The sequence below is a fragment of the Culex pipiens genome, chromosome 1, assembly GCF_016801865.2.
Source record: "Culex pipiens pallens isolate TS chromosome 1, TS_CPP_V2, whole genome shotgun sequence".
Classification (NCBI taxonomy): domain Eukaryota; kingdom Metazoa; phylum Arthropoda; class Insecta; order Diptera; family Culicidae; genus Culex; species Culex pipiens.
In genome coordinates this window covers 98,011,893-98,032,379 of record NC_068937.1, presented here as the reverse complement: position 1 = coordinate 98,032,379, position 20,487 = coordinate 98,011,893, and the positions used below count along the sequence as shown (strand labels likewise).

General features: G+C 34.1%; 1 protein-coding gene across 2 annotated transcripts; it reads left to right on the top strand.

Annotated features, from left to right (window-relative positions):
* The first annotated feature begins 3,027 nt into the window (after positions 1–3,027).
* Positions 3,028–14,649, top strand: LOC120423718 (uncharacterized). Of its 2 annotated transcripts, XM_052706060.1 has the most exons (5): positions 3,028–3,146; positions 3,534–3,714; positions 7,840–8,311; positions 14,151–14,411; positions 14,472–14,649. In XM_052706060.1, exons 2-5 carry the CDS (start codon positions 3,689–3,691, stop codon positions 14,622–14,624), a joined length of 912 nt encoding a protein of 303 aa, XP_052562020.1. In that variant the 5' UTR covers positions 3,028–3,146; positions 3,534–3,688; the 3' UTR covers positions 14,625–14,649. The 2 variants fall into 2 exon arrangements, with proteins under 2 accessions (XP_052562020.1, XP_039443556.2); XM_039587622.2 differs by lacking the exon at positions 3,028–3,146 and having other exon boundaries at positions 3,469–3,714.
* Positions 14,650–20,487: the final 5,838 nt, after the last annotated feature.

Sequence of the window (20,487 nt, the reverse complement as noted above, 5' to 3'; positions counted from 1 at the left end):
GCTGGAGCAATATTGCTATCGGAAGATCGACAGCCAGAGAGTCGATTGTATTTGACATTGCTCAAATTTAAAAAAAATGACCATCCTCATCCTTCTCCCGGCTTTTGAATTTCCCGGGAAACGGGAAAAATATTTTTTTAAATCCCGGGAATTCCAGGGATCCCGGAATTTTTTGGAAACAGTCATAAAAATATTTTTTTTCATTATATTGGTTAATGTTTTTCAAGGTTAAAATCATAGAATAAGCTTAATACTATAATTGGTGGTAAACTTCAATCTAAACAAGGATAGCAGTTTTTAGATAGATCAAAAGAAATTGATTTTGTTTAGTTTTTTGTTGTGCTTTGCATTTTAAATCGATCGCAATTTTTAATCAATTGTGATTAAATTTATTAAATCTAGATATTTTTATTTATTTTTAATGTGGCTCGACTAGAAAAGCTTGGAAAATTTCTCTGAAAATGAATTAAAAAAACAAGACAACGACGACAACAAACAAAATGATACCAGCCTATGCAAATTTTTAGATAAATATAGAATTTCATGTTTTATTAAAACATATTTTATAAATAATCTTTATGTTACGCCTGCCAGGGGAAACCCGGGACTGCCGTCTGAGATTTTAGAGAAATAAATTTAGAAATCGGTGTATTATTTGTTTTGTTCTGTTCATATTTTAACGCATATCAATCAAATAAATCAAAATATTATGCAAACAATTTGGCCTGAACAGCTGTATTAATTTGATATATTTGTCCTGACTTGCCACAGATGCCGGTGTTTGATGAAAATAATTAAATAAGATATATTTTTTTAAATTCAAAATCATGATATAGGTAAAATATCCAGTCTTACCCAAAATATCTAAAATTAAATGGAAAAGTTTATTGCGCTGGGCATTTTGCGGATCTGTAAACTAAAATTTTAACAATTTTCCCTTACAAGCCAAATGAATGCTAAATATACGCCATTTTTTTTTATTCTTAACGATTACTAAGTATTCAACTGTTTATCTATTTCCACAACCAATTCTGAATTTCCAGACCAAAATTAGATTTTTTTTCAATTCCGGGAATTCCCAGGACAAAATATAAAAAAATCCTGGGATTCGGAAATTCCCGGGATGGACGCACTATATTTAATAATTTATTTATTTTGTTAAGATGATGATGAGGCCATTACAAACAGTTTTTTGATTTTTTTTCCTTTTACTCTGACTAAAGTTGTGGTAGGGAGGGAGGGGGTGGGGGGGGGTGGTATTCTTAGTATGATTATCAATGCATTTTAGATTTTTTCAGTTGATGAGACTATTATTTTTACTAATATTTTGAAGCATTTTGAAAACTTTTTTTTCCTCCTGATTTTTCAAACCAATTTTGAAAGGGGGTGACAAAAACTTTGAAAAATATTTGCAACGGCCTGAATTAATAAACAAAATTCTAGCTATGTTGATCAGACCTTGGATGCTGAGATACGGCTATCTTTAAGCAATCAGTTTTCAATTGGCATTATCTAGAAATCTGATGATTATTTTTATGATATAAAATATAATACCTTAATGAAATTTTCTGGAATAAACAAGTTTGTTTATTTTTTATTTTGAAATGACCGAACAATACGACTTATGCTCTGTTGATATTTTTTTCGTGATTTAAATGATTTATAAAATATTTAATTTTATATTAACGATCGGAAAATACAAGAGTTTAGAATTTGGAACTTTGAGCCTTTGTGACAGATCAGCAATTCTCTAGAAAATCGGCCTATTTCGACCTTTTTTTGTATTATTTGATTTGGCTCAAACTATGGCATCGATTTACCCATACAAGTCACCATACAATTTAGGCAGCTGTTCATACAAATATGGTATGTAAATATTCAGAAATCTGTAATTTTTCAAGGAATTTTTTGATCAATTTGGTGTCTTCGGCAAAGTTGTAGCTCTTGATGAGGACTATTCAGAAAACAACAGGTACACGGAAGAAAAAAATGCCGAATTTTTAATTAACTTTTTTTTTACAAAACATCAATTTAAGGGACACAACCGCAACTTTTAAGCCACAATATGGTCAACAAAATTATCAACGAGTATGATTTTTTGAAAAATGGTATATTTTGAAAAAAAAAACAAATTTAGGTAATTTTTTTTGTTTTATTGTGAAATTAAATTTGCAATCGAAAACTACCTCTCAGATTTTTTGATTAAGTGCACCGTTTTCCAGATATAGCCACTTAAAGTTTATGTTTAAGTGAGAAACATCCGTTATTTGTGTTTTAAAATAGTGCCCATAATTGTTCATTCTTAGTTGCTCAGATAGTGGCATTAGAAAATGTGGGAATGTTAGGAAAGTTATTTTTTGAATAGAACTTTTACCTCAGATAGGACGGTTCTTGAAAATATAAAACTACAGTTTAAAATAGAAGAAAATTTAGAAATAAATTTTGGAAATCGTCAACTGTTTGGTTTTTGGGGTTATTTCAAAGATAGCTGAAAAATAATGATCTGTTTTTACACAATTGGGTCCTAAAATGACGCTTAGATTGCTGATATTATTGTTTACAGCGATAAAGCTTATTTTTCTGAGTACAATGATCCTTTGTACAACCACAAAGAGTTTAAAATGGATTTTTAAATCAATTTTGAAAAATTAACCTCGCGGTATTTCTTGACAGAAAAGTTCCTACTTGACAGCTCGTTTCAAGGGGACCATAGTAGATCCATCGAAAAAATGTTGTCTTGTCATTATTATTTTTTTGCATTACAATGAAAAAAAGAGATCAGAAATGGTTTTTGATCGTGTTTGTTACCGTTGTACATAAAAATTTACATAGGGCTTTAGTACCCAATTGTGGGAGATACAATAACATCCAACAGTCATTTTGAAGGCAGTGCTTTGCTGCTCTGAATAAAACTAAAACTGACTAAAGTCTTAAAATCTTGCTTAAAATGCACAATTTCCAAATGTCTCCAAGTTATAAATTTTACAGAAATTGCTCCAGTAGGCTATAATTTAAAATAGTACATCTGTGACTTGTAAACAAACATTTATTTCACAAAACACAAAAAAACGTCATAAGCACGGTGATGTAAACTTGCCTCCCATCTCCATTGTACCGGCTGTGCAAACGATTCCAAGTAATAACAGGTGGAGAAATAATCCAAAACTAACTAGCATTCTCACAAACAGCCCAAAAATCCGTCCAAAACTCCATGACGAGGAAAACAACCCTTTATTGGTGCGGGAAGTTTTAATTAGGCCCCCAGAGGGTCAGTTTTAGCTGTAAACCGGTCTCTCCACCACTTACTACCGGTTGACAACTGGAAATTTCCGGTTCGACATTTGGCGTTGGAATTCCGTTGTTAAGAGTTTAACCAGGAGTTGATTTGTTTTTACCATAGTTTTTATTCATTGTTTCTACATTTAATTGATCCAACTCCGAACAAATCAATTCAATTTCCAGAACGTCACTCCTTGATCGGATTATTCGTCAACAGTTACCATCGTTAACTCGTCGTCCTTCGCCCTTCCCAGGAAACGCAATTGCAAATGGAATTAAATTGCATCGTGTGCCGTGTTTGCACTTTCTTCGAAACAGTGTGCTGCCAATAAACAACATCCGGGCGATTCCAGTAAGGTTGGTGCAGGACCGTACGAGATACGATTAGTTTCGAGTTGCCACACGCAATATGGGAGCGTATCGGGATTCGAACAGGTACGTAACGTTACGGATTGGAATTAGAATTGGCCGGGTAGGTCGTTAGTTAGGATTCGGGGCGATCTGCTCGGGACGAGGGTAAGATTAATATTTGGAGAGGTTTGATGATAGTTTTCATTTTGATTTAGGGATTCTTTAAAAATATAGTATTTTTCTACAATGTCAATGACAATGTTGAATTGTGTTTTTTGTTCACCAGTTCTTTGTTTTAATTTCAATAATAGGACTCGAGGTCTTTTAGACAAACGTTAGATATAAAGGTGTACTAATAATAATAACAATAATTTTTACCAATTTTTTTACAATTATTTTTTTAGCGGCCCATACAAAATTGTTACATAAATACACCCAAAGGAAAAATATATCACAAAATCTGCAACAGTGGATTTGCTGCAGAAAATGTCACATTTTATAACATTTTTTGCACCAAGCCCGTAGAACATTTTTGTCCGCCTGTAAACATTTCAGCGATCTGCAGTTCTCACCAACACATATAATCGTCCCCGAGGAACACTTCAAAGAGAAGAATATGTTGGTGCTCTTTCACTCACATTTCATCAAGCGTCCATGGCGCGGTGGTAGCGTGTCGGATCAATAACCAAGAAGTTGGTGGTTCAATCCTCGTTCTATCAAGGTTTTTTTTTGTGCAATACAACCAAAAAGCCGTCGGTAATGTCGATAATTGTCGGTAACTGGCAAAAATGTCATACCCCTATATCGCAAAAAAAGCATTAGGACAGTTTTCATGCAGATTCTGATATACTTTCATGCCGCCATGCATCACAATCATGTGATCGCCGTTTGGGTGTATAAATACAACCTACATACAAATATAAACATTGAAAATTTTTGCGAAAATTTCTGATCTTTTCAATAAAAATATTGCAAAAAAAATTATAACTCAGTCGAAAACATGAAATAAGGAAAGTTATCAATTTTAAGACCATTTCAAAAGACATGCTTGATTTTAAAATTTTGATATCTTTTTATTGAGAAGATCAGAAAATGTCGCTATGTTTCAACCTTTAACCACAGACAAACTGTCTGTGCTTTAACATTGAAAATCGAACCAATATTTTCCGAGATATCATCAGTTGAAAATTACAGGCTAATTAGGTGACACTAAGAGAAATTCATGCATCAATTCGAATTCTTTGTGAGGCTGTACCTCAGCAACTAATTGCCGATTGTCAAAATTCCAGATAAAAATTCATATGAAATTTTCTCAGCTTTTCAAAAATATGTTTTTTTTTAGTTTCTTTTCTTTCAAGAAGTATTTTTAAAATGTAAAAAAAAAGAAATCGAAAATAAATACCAAAAAGTGGCTTTAACTTCAAAACGGTACATTTTATTAAAAAATTGCAAAATAGATCTTGCTATAATTTTTTTATTGTAATTTTAGGTATTTTAAGATGACAACTTCAAGTAAAACAAATTAGAAAAATTGGAACCAATACTAAAATTTCAAATTTGCGAAATATTGAATGTTGAAATGTTTTAAAATGTTAGTCTTGATTCCAGAATTGATTTTTTTAATATCATAAAATTTCAAAAATGTTTCATTTTCAACATTGAAAATTTGACCATTAGTTACAGAGTATTAGAAAATGTGGAAATGTTTGGATGAGACTTGAAAACATTAATTTCTTGTTTCTTTTGTTAGCTGTATTTCAGCAACCAAAGGTCCAATTTTCCATGTCTTTTAGGCAATTTTATTGGAAATTTTCTGAACATTTCGAAAAAATATTTTCAGCAATGGACAATCAAAATCATGGACACTATTTTAAAAAAACTGGATTTTTTCAGTTAAAATTAAATTATAAGTGGCTATATCTTGAAAATGGTGCACTTTATCAAAAAATCTGTTTTAATGCAAAGTTGATTTTATATTAAAAACTGAATTAAAACAAATTTACTGAAATTTCAAAAAATATGGTCCATACTTCTCGATGGCTCAAAAGTTGCGGTTCCTCCTGAAATAAATAAAAAATAATCAAAAAATAAAAAATATTGATGCTGGGAAATTAGTTTTTTTTTTGTGAAAAAAAACATAATTTAAAAATCGGCATTTTTTTCCGTGTACCCCTTTTTTTAGTAGACTCATCAATACCGACAACTTTGCCGAAGACACCAAGTCGATCAAACAATTCCTTCAAAAGTAACAGATTTTTTCGAATATTTGCATACCCATTTTGTATGACCAGTCCCCAAAATTGTATGGATACTTGTATGGAAAAACTAAAGATGCAAAATGACTTCGTTTGACGAGAGCGTCCAATTTCCCGGGGTTACAAAATTCCCGGAAAACGAGAAATTTTCAACCATTTCCCGGGATATCCCGGGAATTCCCGGGAAATTTAAATTTATTGAAAATTGTTCTGATCTTGGTTCATATGAATATTTTACAACAGCGACTTTTTATAGGACAGTGACTTTTATGATTAAAATAAGTGTAAAGATCAATTAATAGCTTAACTGAATGTTAAACATCCTACAATTTCATGAAAATACATAATTTCAAATCGTACAATCAATCAAAAAATGATCTCTGGTAAATTTACTAAGATGTATTTATTTTATCAAAGTGTATGGACACATCCATTGGACAATGAGTAAAGTGAATCCATACTCCACAACCATAAAATTGCTTTTAAACTTGCTTCTGTGACAGGATGAAAGAGTATGATTAACATTAACATTGACACTTTAAATTTTAAATGAAAAAAAAAACAATCATTCAGAAATTATGTTTTTCATGACAAATTTCTTTTTCTAGAACAACTCATACTGGTTTCAGTTCATACACAAAACAGTAAAGCTTTTGTGTTTCCTTGAAAATCTAACCTCTCTTGTTTTCAAATATTTGCGGCAAGTTTTTAAAATATGTTTGCTTTCTTTAGGCACCTTTCAATAATACGATGCATGTAGTTTTTCAATGATTTTTAAAGTGGTTTTATTTGTCACCCAGCTTAATAAATGAATTCTCAAAGCACAAACATTCATTGATACCAATTCAATTTTCATTCAATTTGATCATGATCATGGTAAACAAAAACGTTAAAAAAAACTCAATTTTGCTTTGGCAGGAAGGTGTTAGATATCTTTTTTAATTGTAACAGTTTATTTTCAGTAAACGAAATCTATTTTCAGTTTTGAATGTTTCAGAAATAACATACCATGAAATTTTCTTACCATCTGATCAATTCAATATTAACAATAAATTGAATTGATTAAAATTCTTTTAAGTTCTTTCATATTTTTCTGCAAATTTTTAAAAATTGGTTCAAAAGAGTAAAGAAAATGTATAATTCCTCTAGAATTTTGGGAATTCCCGAGAAATTTACAAATTTTCCGGGAAACGGGAAATGTTTTGTTTCCGGGAAATCCCGGGGATTCCCGGAAAAAAAATTTCCCGTGACGGGAAATCGAACGCTCTACTTTTGACTTAGGAAATGCATAGACAAAGTTTCATTCAAATCCAAAAATTAAAATTAAAAGTTGCTTTAAAAATATTGCAAGATCGTAGAGAACTACCCAAGAGTGTTAGTACAATAACTTTGCTCAAGACAGAATCGATCAGACAGAAACTCACTTCATAAGGTACACATTTTCGAATAATACACCTTTTTGTATGGATTGCTGTCAAAATTGTATGGACGAAAAAAATATGCAAAATGCCTTCTTTGGTCTTTGGGAATGCCCACAAAAAGTTTCAGCCTAACAAATACAAAAGAAATCCATTTGCATTCCCATAATTTCGCAGCTGGCCAACGGGTATTGTATTGGACCAAACAACGACATTTTTGAGTTGTGAAAAAAAACTTGCGTTTCGGTAAAGATCTGATCATGAATGTTTCACAGAATCAAAGCTCAATAAATTTACTTTGTTGTGGTTGTAATGCACCGCTTCTACAATGTAAGCTTCACTGAACTCATGTGTAAAAAGTAAACATCCCTTGATACAGTCAACACCCCGCCTACATCGACTCTAGCCAAAGACAGTAACCCCACCGTACCGACCGGTGGCCCCAACACGTTGAACCGTTATGAACCTTCTCAGCAAATGTGTCCGTGTGCACAAATCCTCACACCCTTTTCTCCGTCGCACGTGTCTCGTTGCAGTTGCGCAAGATTTCTGTCGAATCTGGTTCTTTTCCTGGTGTATCCTTGCATGTGCTGCTGGCAGTTCCTAAACCGGACCTTCGAACCCTGGGACCGGCCGAGGCCCAAGTCCGAGGACGGCTTGGAGAACGAAACGGACCTGGACGAGTACGATCTTCGCCTGCAACGGCAGGGATTATTACGGGGTTCAACGTTGGTGCAGCGACAGGTGCAACTAACGACCATCAGCCCGACCCAGGCCAATACGACGAGCGGGAGCGGGAGTGAGGAGTTGGAAGAGGAGGATCCGGACTCGAAGCGTGGCAGAAGTGACGATGAGCTATCCAAACTGTTGACTCGGATTGGCGAGAGTGACCGGGAGGAGGAGGAGGACAGGTATCCGGGCCGGTACAGTAATACCGAGGACGAGGCCACCGACACCCGGTACGTGCTGAATGTGATGAACGAGAGTCGGAAATCGTTGCGAGCGGTGGTATGTTTGATTTTGAAATTACTTTTGTACTTCGGTGTGATTGCGAGATGTGTTTTGCTTGCATTGTTGTGATCGGAGTATATTTTTACAGTTTACATGAGAGTGTAACAAAAATGAATTTTTGGCGGGCATTCAGGGGTTTGTTCCGGTGGGCATACTGAGCCCAAATCCCAAATATGAGTAACAGGTGCTGGCGCTTTGCATTTGAGTTTTAAATGGGAATGAATTTGAAAAAATCATCATTTTGATTATTTCACTACTACACTTGCTGGTGTAACATCACACGTCGAAAAATGTCCTGTCACTTTTTGTAGGTAGATGGGCAATGTGTGTAAACAGAACTAAATAAATTAATTTAAGAAGTTTTAACAAGGAAATTCACAACAAATCTTCAGCTGATTGATTTTATTCCAGAAGTTCAGGAGCGATTTTCTTTTTGCGTGTTTCGCCTCCTATTTCTTTCGCGGGTGGAGAAAGTTTTTATTTTTATAATTTGTATGGAAATTTTGTTACGAATGGGAGGAGGGGCTCCAAAAAACCATTATTGTTGCGTTAAGTAATAAAAGAACGCTCCCTTGGTTAGTAAAAAATCTTTTGACAAGGTGGCCAACTTTTCGAAAAAATCTTGATTTTAAATAAGTGGAAACAAACATTATTTTACCTTATTTTAGATGTTAAACTAAAATTGCAATCGTACAGTTCTCCACATAACTTTTGATTTCATGCACCGTTTTTTAGTTATAGCCACCTAAAATTGTTTTTTTTTTTTTTGTTGATAAGGCCGTTGCAAATATTTTTCAAAGTTTATGTTTATTTCAGGGGCCAGATCTTAAATATTTTGATGACAATGTTGTCCGGATCTGTCATGCGACCCATCGTTGGATGGGTAATTAAAATTAATCCAAAAGATTGAAGATCTGACAACCCTATCAAAAGTTATGAGCACTTAAGTGTTCATTATACACTTTTTTGAAGCCGAATCTCAGATATTTTGATGCAAATGATGTCCTTGCGACCCATCGTTAGATGTGTAATCAAAAGACCTTTCCAATGAGTGCAATAGGATGAAAATCTGACAACCCTCTCAAGAGTATATTAATGTGAGGAAGGCAAGTTTGCGTTTTGATTTTTTTCTATTTGTTGAATGTTGTAGTGGCAGAAATCACCATCAATAGTTTTTTTTTATGAAAATCAGATGATTTAAGCATATAAATCTATCATTTAAAAGTTGTGTTTGATTTATCAGTTAAGTTTATCAAACATTAAACGATTTTTTTGTTAATATTTTAAGACTGAATTTGCAGAATGTATGACAAATGGTCGAAAGACATAAGGTCGAATGGACAAAAGGTCGAAAGTGGACAAAAGGTCAAATGGAAAAAAGGTCGAATCGACAAAACGTCGAAAGGACAAAAGGTCGAATTAAAAAAAAATTACAAAACAAAACTTTTGATTTGAGCCTAAAAAAAAAATAGTATTGATTTGAACGCTTTTATTTACTTTCACTTGTATAATGTTAAAAATTTAGAGTTCTTCTGAATATAAACTTACCCCCGGACTGTTGGTGACTTTTTGAAAGGGGGGGGGGGGTTAGGGGGGGTTTATCTTGAAAAATATAAATAAATACGATCGTTTTTTTTATATACACAGCTATGTTTTTGAGGTCAGATTTTTCTTAGGATCTTTTGTGACCATGAAAGAATGATTGCAAAAGGATAGGAAACCTCCAAAAATATTTAAAAAGCGAGACTTTTTCATTTTTAGAGACTATTTAAATTTGAAAGAATGTAAAAGTCTCTAAAATATTCCAACAATTTTTATAAATAAAAAAAAAACATACATATTTAAGAAAAAGTATTTAAGTACCGCTAGTTTTTGAAACAATGGAAAAATTCGACATTACGACAGTCAAGAATCAGTTTTTTTTAAATTAATTAAAACTTTAAAAAATATTTTAGAAGTCGAACTTTTTTTGGAAGAACTTACAAAAATATTACGACAAACAAGAAAATCAGAATTGTTTGTATGAAAAAAAAACAATTCCAGAATTTTTTAGAAGTTTATAATTATAATTATTTATTCTATTTTTTACATTCGACCTTTTGTCCTTTCGACGTTTGGTCCTTTCGACGTTTTGTCCATTCGACCTTTTGTCCACTTTCAACCTTTTGTCAATTCGACCTTATATCTTTCAACCTTTTGGCATTCGACCTTTCGTCCATTCGACCTTATGTCTTTCGACCTTTTGTCGCACATTCGAATTTGCAGTACCGTAAACTGGGGTGACTATGATAGCCCGGGGTGACTTTGATAGGTTTTTCAAATGCCCGTCAAATTAATATCTAAACATTTTTGAGAATTTTGAGTATGTAAGCATTAAGGGATAGCTTATTATCGAACATATATGCATAAATGAGACTGTTAGATTGGATGTATCAAAATAAGTGGCCAAATCAAATTTCTATCAATGTCACCCCGGGCTATCAAAGTCACCCCAGTTTACGGTATTCAAGATTCTAGCGTGACTTCACGGTCTCATTGACCCCCCCCCCTCTCCCCCCTCGTCACAATTTGTCACGCTTGCGAAAACCCCCCCTCCCCCCCCCCCCTAGAGCGTGACGTACTTTATGGATGAAGCCTTATGAGTTTATTTTAGTTTTTGCCTTCCTCACCTCACTGAGGCAAGGCTATAAAATCACTCGAAAAATGAACTTCTTAAATACAACTCCTAGATATACCTTCACGTATACCTATCGACTCAGAATCAAATTCTGAACAAATGTCTGTGGGGATGTGTGTAGACATGATTTTTTTTCCACACGATTATCTCAGAACTGGCTGAACCGATTTTGGCCGGATCCGCCTTATTCTGTTCGTTTTGGGGTCCCCTAAGACCCTATTAAATTTTATTCTGTTTAATGAAGTACTTTTAAAGTTATGCCAAGAAAAAGTTTTTTTGTAGCTACAAAAAAGGGTGATTTTTGCATAACCTCAAAGGCCGGATCTTTTTGCTTACGCGCGAGAGTCGCGCAGCATGCGTAGGAATTTTGGTTTGACCATGCGGGGGATTGGCAGCCACACCCCCTTGCATGCGTATCGCCCGGTTGCCACATTGCTTAAGCAGTGTCTGCGTCTCTTCTGGAAAAAATCTGTATTAATTATGTTGCTGCATCATTTTGTCTCGACAAAGATTTACACGAACTTTTTTCTGAAATATATAACTCATGGGACTTTTCTCCTTTATTTTGGAGAGTTGGTGAAAAAAAGAATTCAAAATTGCTGTTCAAGTAAAACCAATAATTATAAAAAATAAATGAAAAAAATAAAAAAAACTCTTAAATTAATTTGTAAATACAACCTAAAATACAACATGAATGCGAGGAAGGCACCAACCACCTTAAGGTGGATTAAGTAACGTTTTTTTGAGTAATCAATACCAAAAGATACCCAAATTGATAACTATGGATTTTTAAATAAACTTTTCAGAAGTAGGTACTCAGAATTTCCTTTTTAATGAAAACTATTTAAACTGAAATAAAATATTTTATAATGTTTTTTCAGATTTTACTTTAAAAAAAAAGTTATTTAAGATTAGCTTCGTTTTAGATGTTTTATTTGAATCCTAGATTTCTTATTGCGGATTTCAGCGAATTTTAGACAATCGTGCAACTTGTGGAAACCTCTCCAACAAAGTGCACACCTCAAACTACAGCAGAAAAAAACTGTCTAAGACACACACCCTAGTTTGAAACTGTTCTAAAGTGTTCGAAAGCAGCAAAGCTCAGTCGAGACACGCACCACTCTAGGCGAGCGGGGGGGAGAAGAGGTAGGATTTCAAGTGTGCAAATTTTTGGTGTGCAGATATGATTTGCAAGGGTGGATAGTTTGGTGCAAAGTGTGCAATAAGGTCAAATTCATAGAATATAGTGCAAGAAATACTCGTTGCCTTGGACTGTTGCTATTTGCAGCAGTTATTTTTCTGTACAAAATTATTTTAAATAACAGAATTTGTATTTATTCAAGCAATTTTTGAGAACCATAAACAGGGTGGGACCATTATGGACATTTGGTCTGAAATTTGTATGACCCAATCTCACCACCCAGACCCAATGTCAACCCTGATGACGGTACCGTGAAATCACCGTAAAATTCCGCTGTCTCGTTATTGGTATACCGTGAAATTATTTTTTGCCATGCTAAATCATTCAATTTTTTTTTTCGAAGGGATCAGAAAATTTCCTATAAATTTGCTTTAATGACATTTTGATGACATTGAAGATTTAACCAATGGCTGCTGCGATACAGCCTCTGAAAAATAGCATTACAAATGAGAGTTTCTGTTCATCGAAATATCGTACAATTTTTGAGAGACGATTACTTAGCAAATATGCGTTGTATTTTTAATGTCAAAAATATAAATAATGTGAAATTTTCTGATTCTTCCTTTGTGGTATTTTGTTTACATTTCGTGCTCTTGAATTTTTTTAATTCAAGCTTGAACATGAAAACGCGTTAGGTATTCTCGGAACGTCAAAAGCGACGTACGATCAAGGTATACAGATTATCTAACATAGAGTTTCTATTAGGGACCTGCATAGGGAAATGAAATGTTCTGGGAGAAAATTCAAACACCCAAAGTCATTCAAATTTAAGGTTGAAAAACTTATAGTTTTTCTTTGGTGATGGCACTTTTCTTGTACCGAACAAGCACAAACATACCAAAAACTACTAGATTATTGTCAACAAAAGCTTTACAATACTTGTGATTGTTATAAGTCTCGTTTTTTTGCCAAAATTATTTTAAATTGATTCCGACCTTGTTCTTGCATGATTTTGTTGTTACACTTCTGTTCAACACTCTACTGAAGACCAACTTAGAACGTCTGTTCCGGACGACGATCGGAAGACGAAAGAAAGCGACAATCGTACAAACTGATGTCACAATTCCTAGAATTCTGCTACGGGACCATCCACAAACCACGTGGACACCTTAGGGGGGGGGGGGGGGGGTTGGCGATTGTCCACGATCCTTACAAAAAAGTTTATTTTTGTATGGACAATTGTCCACGAGGGGGGGGGGGGGGGTAACAGATTCCCAAAAAAGTGTCCACGTGGTTTATGGATGGTCCCTACCTACAAACTTGAGACTTGCAATACTATTATACCATCCGAGGGGCACTACATTGAATCCATATTAAAACACAACATATTTTGTTACTATCAACTTTTTCCCACATTAATTTCCAAAATTGATTTCACTATGGCTAACCGAATTATGGTAACTCACTCAAATAGAGTGGAAAATATTCGTCAAGCACCTGTCAGCACCAGTTATGCTCTTGGTTGGTGTAGACTGGTCTAAACCACAAAAGTTAATTAAACATTTTGATTTTCGGGTTATCTGAACAAAAACCACGCATTTCAGTGGCATGTAACTTTCGCGATAATTTTCAACCACGTGCGAACACACGTTTTCATCATAATGCAATCAAATTTGCTCTGACCACGGAAATCGGATGGAAAAATCAATTTTCAACCACTTTGTTTGCACCATCACCGTGTGTACCAACGTGGAAAAAGGCAGCCCACGATTTTGTTTGCATGCAAATTTTTGAGTGTATTTATTTATTTTGAAATGTTTATTTGTGTTCAATCAGAACGTCGAAAACCTCAACCGAAAATTAATTTTTGTGTGGGATTATCGGTTTGCATTTTGGCGATTGATTGTTTTTGTTTTATCAATTTATCAAGTTTTAGGATTTGATTTGTAATTTTCGTTGTTATTTCATTACCAATGAATTTCAACAAATTGAAAAAATAACCTTTTTTTTGTAAACAGCATTCATCGAGTTCCCTGGGTCCAGATGCATTCGCTCCGGGAGAAGAAACCGCTCAAACGAATCGAGACCGGGCAGACCAGCTGGTGGCTGACCTCCTGGGTGCCAAATTCGTGTTCCGCCGGCTGGAGGCTTCCTGTGGACGGGTCCTAATGCCGGAGAGCCATCCGTACAGCCTGCAGGGTTACTTCATAGCTGTCGGTCCGGATCGGTACCAGTTCTTCACACATGCCTCGCTGAAGCAGTTTTGGACTGTTGAGGAGGTGGGAATTATTAAAAAAAATGATTAGAAATGATTAATATCAGTATTTTTCTAACTGCAGAGAACATTGCAAGTGGTGCAAATGGAACCTCGGGTGTTGTGTTCGGGAACTTTTACACAAACTTACAATTCGAAGATGGAAGTTTGGCTAGCGAGTGATTTGTCTGTTCAACCGAGGCAAGGAGCACCTGTTATCAACGTTGAATACCAATAATTAAGGGTTTTGTTGTGAAGTTAAACCAGAACCTTTTTATTTGATAATGTTAATACATATTTTTACGTATTTTAATGAAAACAGTTAATAATTTGATGTTTTTATCAATTCATAAATGTAACCTTCATTTTGTTATGAATTTACTAGCTTAAATAAATAAAAAGATTGGTACAGCAAAAAAGAAATCCTTTAACAACATTAAATCATGTTTAATATTTAATGTTTAATGTTTAATGTTTAATGTTTAATGTTTAATGTTTAATGTTTAATGTTTAATGTTTAATGTTTAATGTTTAATGTTTAATGTTTAATGTTTAATGTTTAATGTTTAATGTTTAATGTTTAATGTTTAATGTTTAATGTTTAATGTTTAATGTTTAATGTTTAATGTTTAATGTTTAATGTTTAATGTTTAATTTTTAATGTTTAATGTTTAATGTTTAATGTTTAATGTTTAATGTTTAATGTTTAATGTTTAATGTTTAATGTTTAATGTTTAATGTTTAATGTTTAATGTTTAATGTTTAATGTTTAATGTTTAATGTTTAATGTTTAATGTTTAATGTTTAATGTTTAATGTTTAATGTTTAATGTTTAATGTTTAATGTTTAATGTTTAATGTTTAATGTTTAATGTTTAATGTTTAATGTTTAATGTTTAATGTTTAATGTTTAATGTTTAATGTTTAATGTTTAATGTTTAATGTTTAATGTTTAATGTTTAATGTTTAATGTTTAATGTTTAATGTTTAATGTTTAATGTTTAATGTTTAATGTTTAATGTTTAATGTTTAATGTTTAATGTTTAATGTTTAATGTTTAATGTTTAATGTTTAATGTTTAATGTTTAATGTTTAATGTTTAATGTTTAATGTTTAATGTTTAATGTTTAATGTTTAATGTTTAATGTTTAATGTTTAATGTTTAATGTTTAATGTTTAATGTTTAATGTTTTATGTTTTATGTTTAATGTTTAATGTTTAATGTTTAATGTTTAATATTTAATGTTTAATGTTGATATTTTTGAAGACATAATCATTCTAAAATATTTTTTTTTTATTTCGCCTTGAGATTTGTCAATCAAATGATTTAAAGTTTATGGTTTAATTCTGCTTCCCTGTTTGTTCAATATATTAATACTTCTGGCTACCAATAAGACCTTCTTCTCAAGCAAAACTTCAACGCCAGTAACTTTAAATTCCCAATTCACGATGCTTTCGAAATAATTCTGCACCCAGTTTATGACTCTCCATCAAAAAATCGTACTACGTTTCCTTCATTTAAGCAGTAGCAGTGGAGAATCTCACTTCATAAAATACTCCAGCACTAGGGTGCCCAGAAAAAATGACCCCCTGCTCCACAAGCGGAAAACGATTTTTTGGGTTATTTTAAGCATCTGTGTAAATTTTGAGCGAAATTGGATGAGATTAACCCATTGATACCCGAGCCTAAAGTTGGCGAAAAAAACTTTTTTCATACAAAAATGACTTTTTTAAATCGCTAATTACTTTTCAGGATCGAGTTTTAAAGCTTTGGTATGTTCTACAAAGTTGTAGAGCATTAAATTTGCAATAAGAATCTCACTTTTGGGAATATTTGGATAGAAGTAGCGCTTCGTGTATACCAAACCGTAAGAAACTTGGTTTTTCTATACATTTTTTCGATTTTTTCCATACAAACTTCACCTCCGAGTATCAATGGGTAAATGATGACCGATTTTGCTCATATTTGGCCCAGAGTCCTAAAATTGGTCAAGGAACAATATTCAGCTTGTGGAGCGAGGTTTTGAAAAAAAATCCAATATTCTGGGCACCCTAACCAGCACCCATCCCACACACGTGGTTCATCCCGAAGTCTTTACACAGTTTCGCCCATGTTTCAGCGATGATCACTTGTCAAAACTGCAGCAGAAGATGCTTCTACAGTACAATTTCGATGGTGTGACTAACTTTAATTAGTCTCTTTACTAGGTTTACTAGTAACGTTCGTTTCGACAAAAGTGTCGAAACTATCGCGCATTCCCTGTACTGCTGAGCTGCTTGAATGAACGAATAGTTTAAACCAACTCTCTGAAGAGGCACGATTTCCCAGTTGGGGAACCACTTCTACGTCTTGACTTGCGAGTAATGAAGAACTTCCACTAATTTATTACCCACCACGTGTGTGTGATGGTTTGGTGTGTTCTACCGCCCAGAGCTCGACGCGGGGGCGGATGCACCAATATGTGTAGCAATGTACTTAATTAAATTGATGTTATTTAATTTGTTCACACACACACACACACAAATTGCATCCGACTGAATGCATCTTGGGACTGGGAGTTTTCCAAGTGAGCGAACAAAACAAGAAAGAAAAGTCCGGCAAAACTTTCACGATCGTTTTTCAGAGAATTTTCCTCTCTAGTGAGAGAGAGCAGAGTAAGAAAGAGTGAAACAAAACTGAGAATATCTGGAGCATTTGCGTCGTCTGTCACTAGTTTTTTTTTTTTTCGAAACATGTGCACGAGAGACACGCGCATGTGACTTTGGGAATGTGAGCGGGAGCGCCACCCCGTTGAGGATTGATGAGTAATGTGGTGCACGTGAGGTGTGAGAGAGAAGTGAAACAGGGAGTGATTTGAGAGTTTATCCCTAGGATTGGAGTAATAGACTGATGGGTGGATTATAATTTACATATCTTGACTTTTTTTTGATTAGGTCCTATAAACATATGAAAGACAATAGCTTATAGGACCTTTTCAAAAAAAAACTCTGGATATGTTTTGCTTCACTAGTGTTGACTCGGGGAATGCAATAAATTTCTTTGTAACATTTTTAACAAAAGCGATAAAACTATAAATAAGTTTGACTTTCTTTTGTTTTGATGAGCTTTTTGATGAATTTATCTTTTTATCTCTTAACGTACGTAATTTTTGAACGAACCTGAATGATAAGCTTCCTGATAGCTTACATTAGGACCCCTTACGTTAAGAGCGAGTTTTTCACCAATGTGAAACAGGTCGTATCGAGGTGCTTCGATTTGGATGAAACTTTCAGCGTTTGTTTGTCTATACATGCGATGAACTCATGCCAAGTATGAGCCCTCTACGACAAAGGAAAGGGTAAAACGGGCATTGAAGTTTGAGGTCCAAAAAACATAAAAAAAAATCTTAAAATTGCTCGCATTTCCGTAAAACTACATCAATTCCAACTCTCTTAGTTGCATTAAAAAGGTCTTTTGAAGCCCTTCAAAATGTGCCATATACATCCAGGATTAGTTTTACTTTTTCTCATAGCTTTTGCAAATTACTGTCAAAAATTGATTTTTTTAAAACCTTAGGTCAAAAGTTTGGCAATTCCATGAACTATAAGCCTTTTGTATTAACTTTTTCGCCAACCGCAGTTTTTCTCATAGTTTTACAATTTTTCTATAACAAACATTTTTCAACGTTAACTTTTGCCCTGTAGGCCAACAAGATAGCAATTTTTGGTCTCAAATTCGACATATTAAGAATCCTCGGGAAATTTCACGTTGGTTTGAGGTGTTGGAATTTTGAATTTGATTGGAACTTTTTTGGTGCCTTCGGTATGCCCAAAGAAGCCATTTTGCATCATTTGTTTGTCCATATAATTTTCCATACAAATTTGGCAGCTGTCCATACAAAAATGATGCATGAAAATTCAAAAATCTGTATCTTTTGAAGGAATTTTCTTTGGGCATACCGAAAGCACCACAACAGTTTCAGCCGGATTAAAAAAAAAAAAAATTAAAATACATAAATTTTAATTCAAAAAAAGACCGATTTCGTAGAGAATTGCCCAAGGGTAAAACATAACATAATTGGCTTACTTTTGTGTACTCTAATGGAAATGCACGCTTTTTAATGACGTTCAGGCTTTGTGTTTTTTAGATTATTTTTTTTTTTGTTAAGTGAAACATATGAATTATAAATATAAAAATGGAATAATATGGAACCAAAGTACCTTGCACACCTTTCCATACATTTTGAAAAATTTGTAAACTTATGATTATGAATACATTGATAAATGGAATCATCTAAACACTCTCAAAGTGTCATGTCTTCATATCAACCAAAATGAGTTCGAATCAGAAAACGGAATGCATTATCAGATTTTTTGGACGTTTTTACACTAAGAAAAGAACAGTTAATATTAGTTTCTTGCTTAAATGTTTTATGTTTTATTAAAACATCTTGTTTTAAATATTTCTTCTCATTTGTATGCATTTTCAGTAGAACAACTTTCTGAGTAATTTTAGAATTATTCAGATTTTTATTTATCTCATATTTATTTTTATTATCTTAATTTTCTTAAACTAATATATCTGATTAAAATTTAAGAATCATTTCATTGTGCATTTTTCAATTGAATAATTTAAAATAACTTTTTTTTATGTTACACCCAACCGGCGGTCGCATGATTTTGATGCATCGCAGCATGAAAGTATATCAGAATCTGCATGAAAACTGTCCTCATGCATTTTTTGCGATATAGGGGTATGACATTTTTGCCCGTTACCGACAATTATCGACATTACCGACGGCAGATTGATTGTATTGCAGAAAAAAAATCTTAACAGAACGAGGATTGAACCATCAACTTCTAGGTTGCTGATCCGACACGCTACCACCGCGCCATGGACGCTTGATGAATGGTGAGGGACAGAGCGCGAACATAATGTTCTCTCTAGAGTGTTGCTCGGGGACGCGCCAGCATTCTATGTGTTGGTGAGAACTGCAGATCGCTGACGTGTTTACACGCGGGCAAAAATGATCTATGGGCTTGCTGCAAAAAATGTAATAAAATATAACATTTTCTGCAGCAAATCCACTGTTGCAGATTTTGAGATATATTTTTCGTTTGGGTGTAGATGTCAAGTAATCAATTTGCTCACCTTTAGCACTGACAAACTGACGTAGGAAATTTCATGTTCGCCATGAAATTTCCTACAAGCTGCATGCATTGGTTTTGCTGGGAAAAATGAGCTACCCTAAATTAAATGAGCATTTCTGAAAAAAGTTTCGAAAAAATGCGATTTTTTCGACATAAATCCGCCTGGGAGAGGCCAAAAACTTCAATTTTGGTCCAATTTTGATAGTGCATCTTAATCTATGGACAAAAACCTATCGTTTAAGCAAAATACACACCAGATTGAAACAGTTTTTGTATTGATTCCAAGCGATTTTAGAAAATTTGTTCAAAAAAGTGACTTTTTTCAGTAAATCGAATAGGGGGTGCGAGAAAGTATTTTATTATTTTTTCTTGTCTAAGAAAACATTGTTCCTAACATCATAATCTATCATTTAAGAAGTGAGCACCTGAAATTCCTCGACATGACCTCAAAATGGGGCAGGCTATTGTCCACACTCTATACAATAAGATTTTATTTGTATGGAAATTGTCCACGAGGGGGGGGGGGATAGAGATTTCCAAAAAAAAGTGTCCACGTGGTTTGTGGATGGTCCCCTAAACCAGTCGGCATGCCAAGTCTCATCTGGTCATTCGCACTCGTGACCCTTTGAACATTATCTTGACAATTTGCGCAATACCTCGACACTTTATCCAACAACAACAACTCTCCTCGATTAACCAAACCTGAATGACTCGTCGCCGTCGTCGTCGTCGTCGCGTTCCGACCGCCGAGGTCATCTCGCGTAAAAACATTTCATCTCTTACTCTGGAGAATCCAAGCAGCAAAAAAAAGAAACTCATCATAATAAAGTCATGCTCAGCACGCGGTGCGCCGCTCACTCACTCACGAATCTTCGGCGATCGTGTCTCGTGAGCGCGCGCGGAATCGTCGCCGCCGCCGCCTGCTTCGTCATTCGGCTTTTTATGCTAAGCCTCGTGCATTCGGCGGCTTAG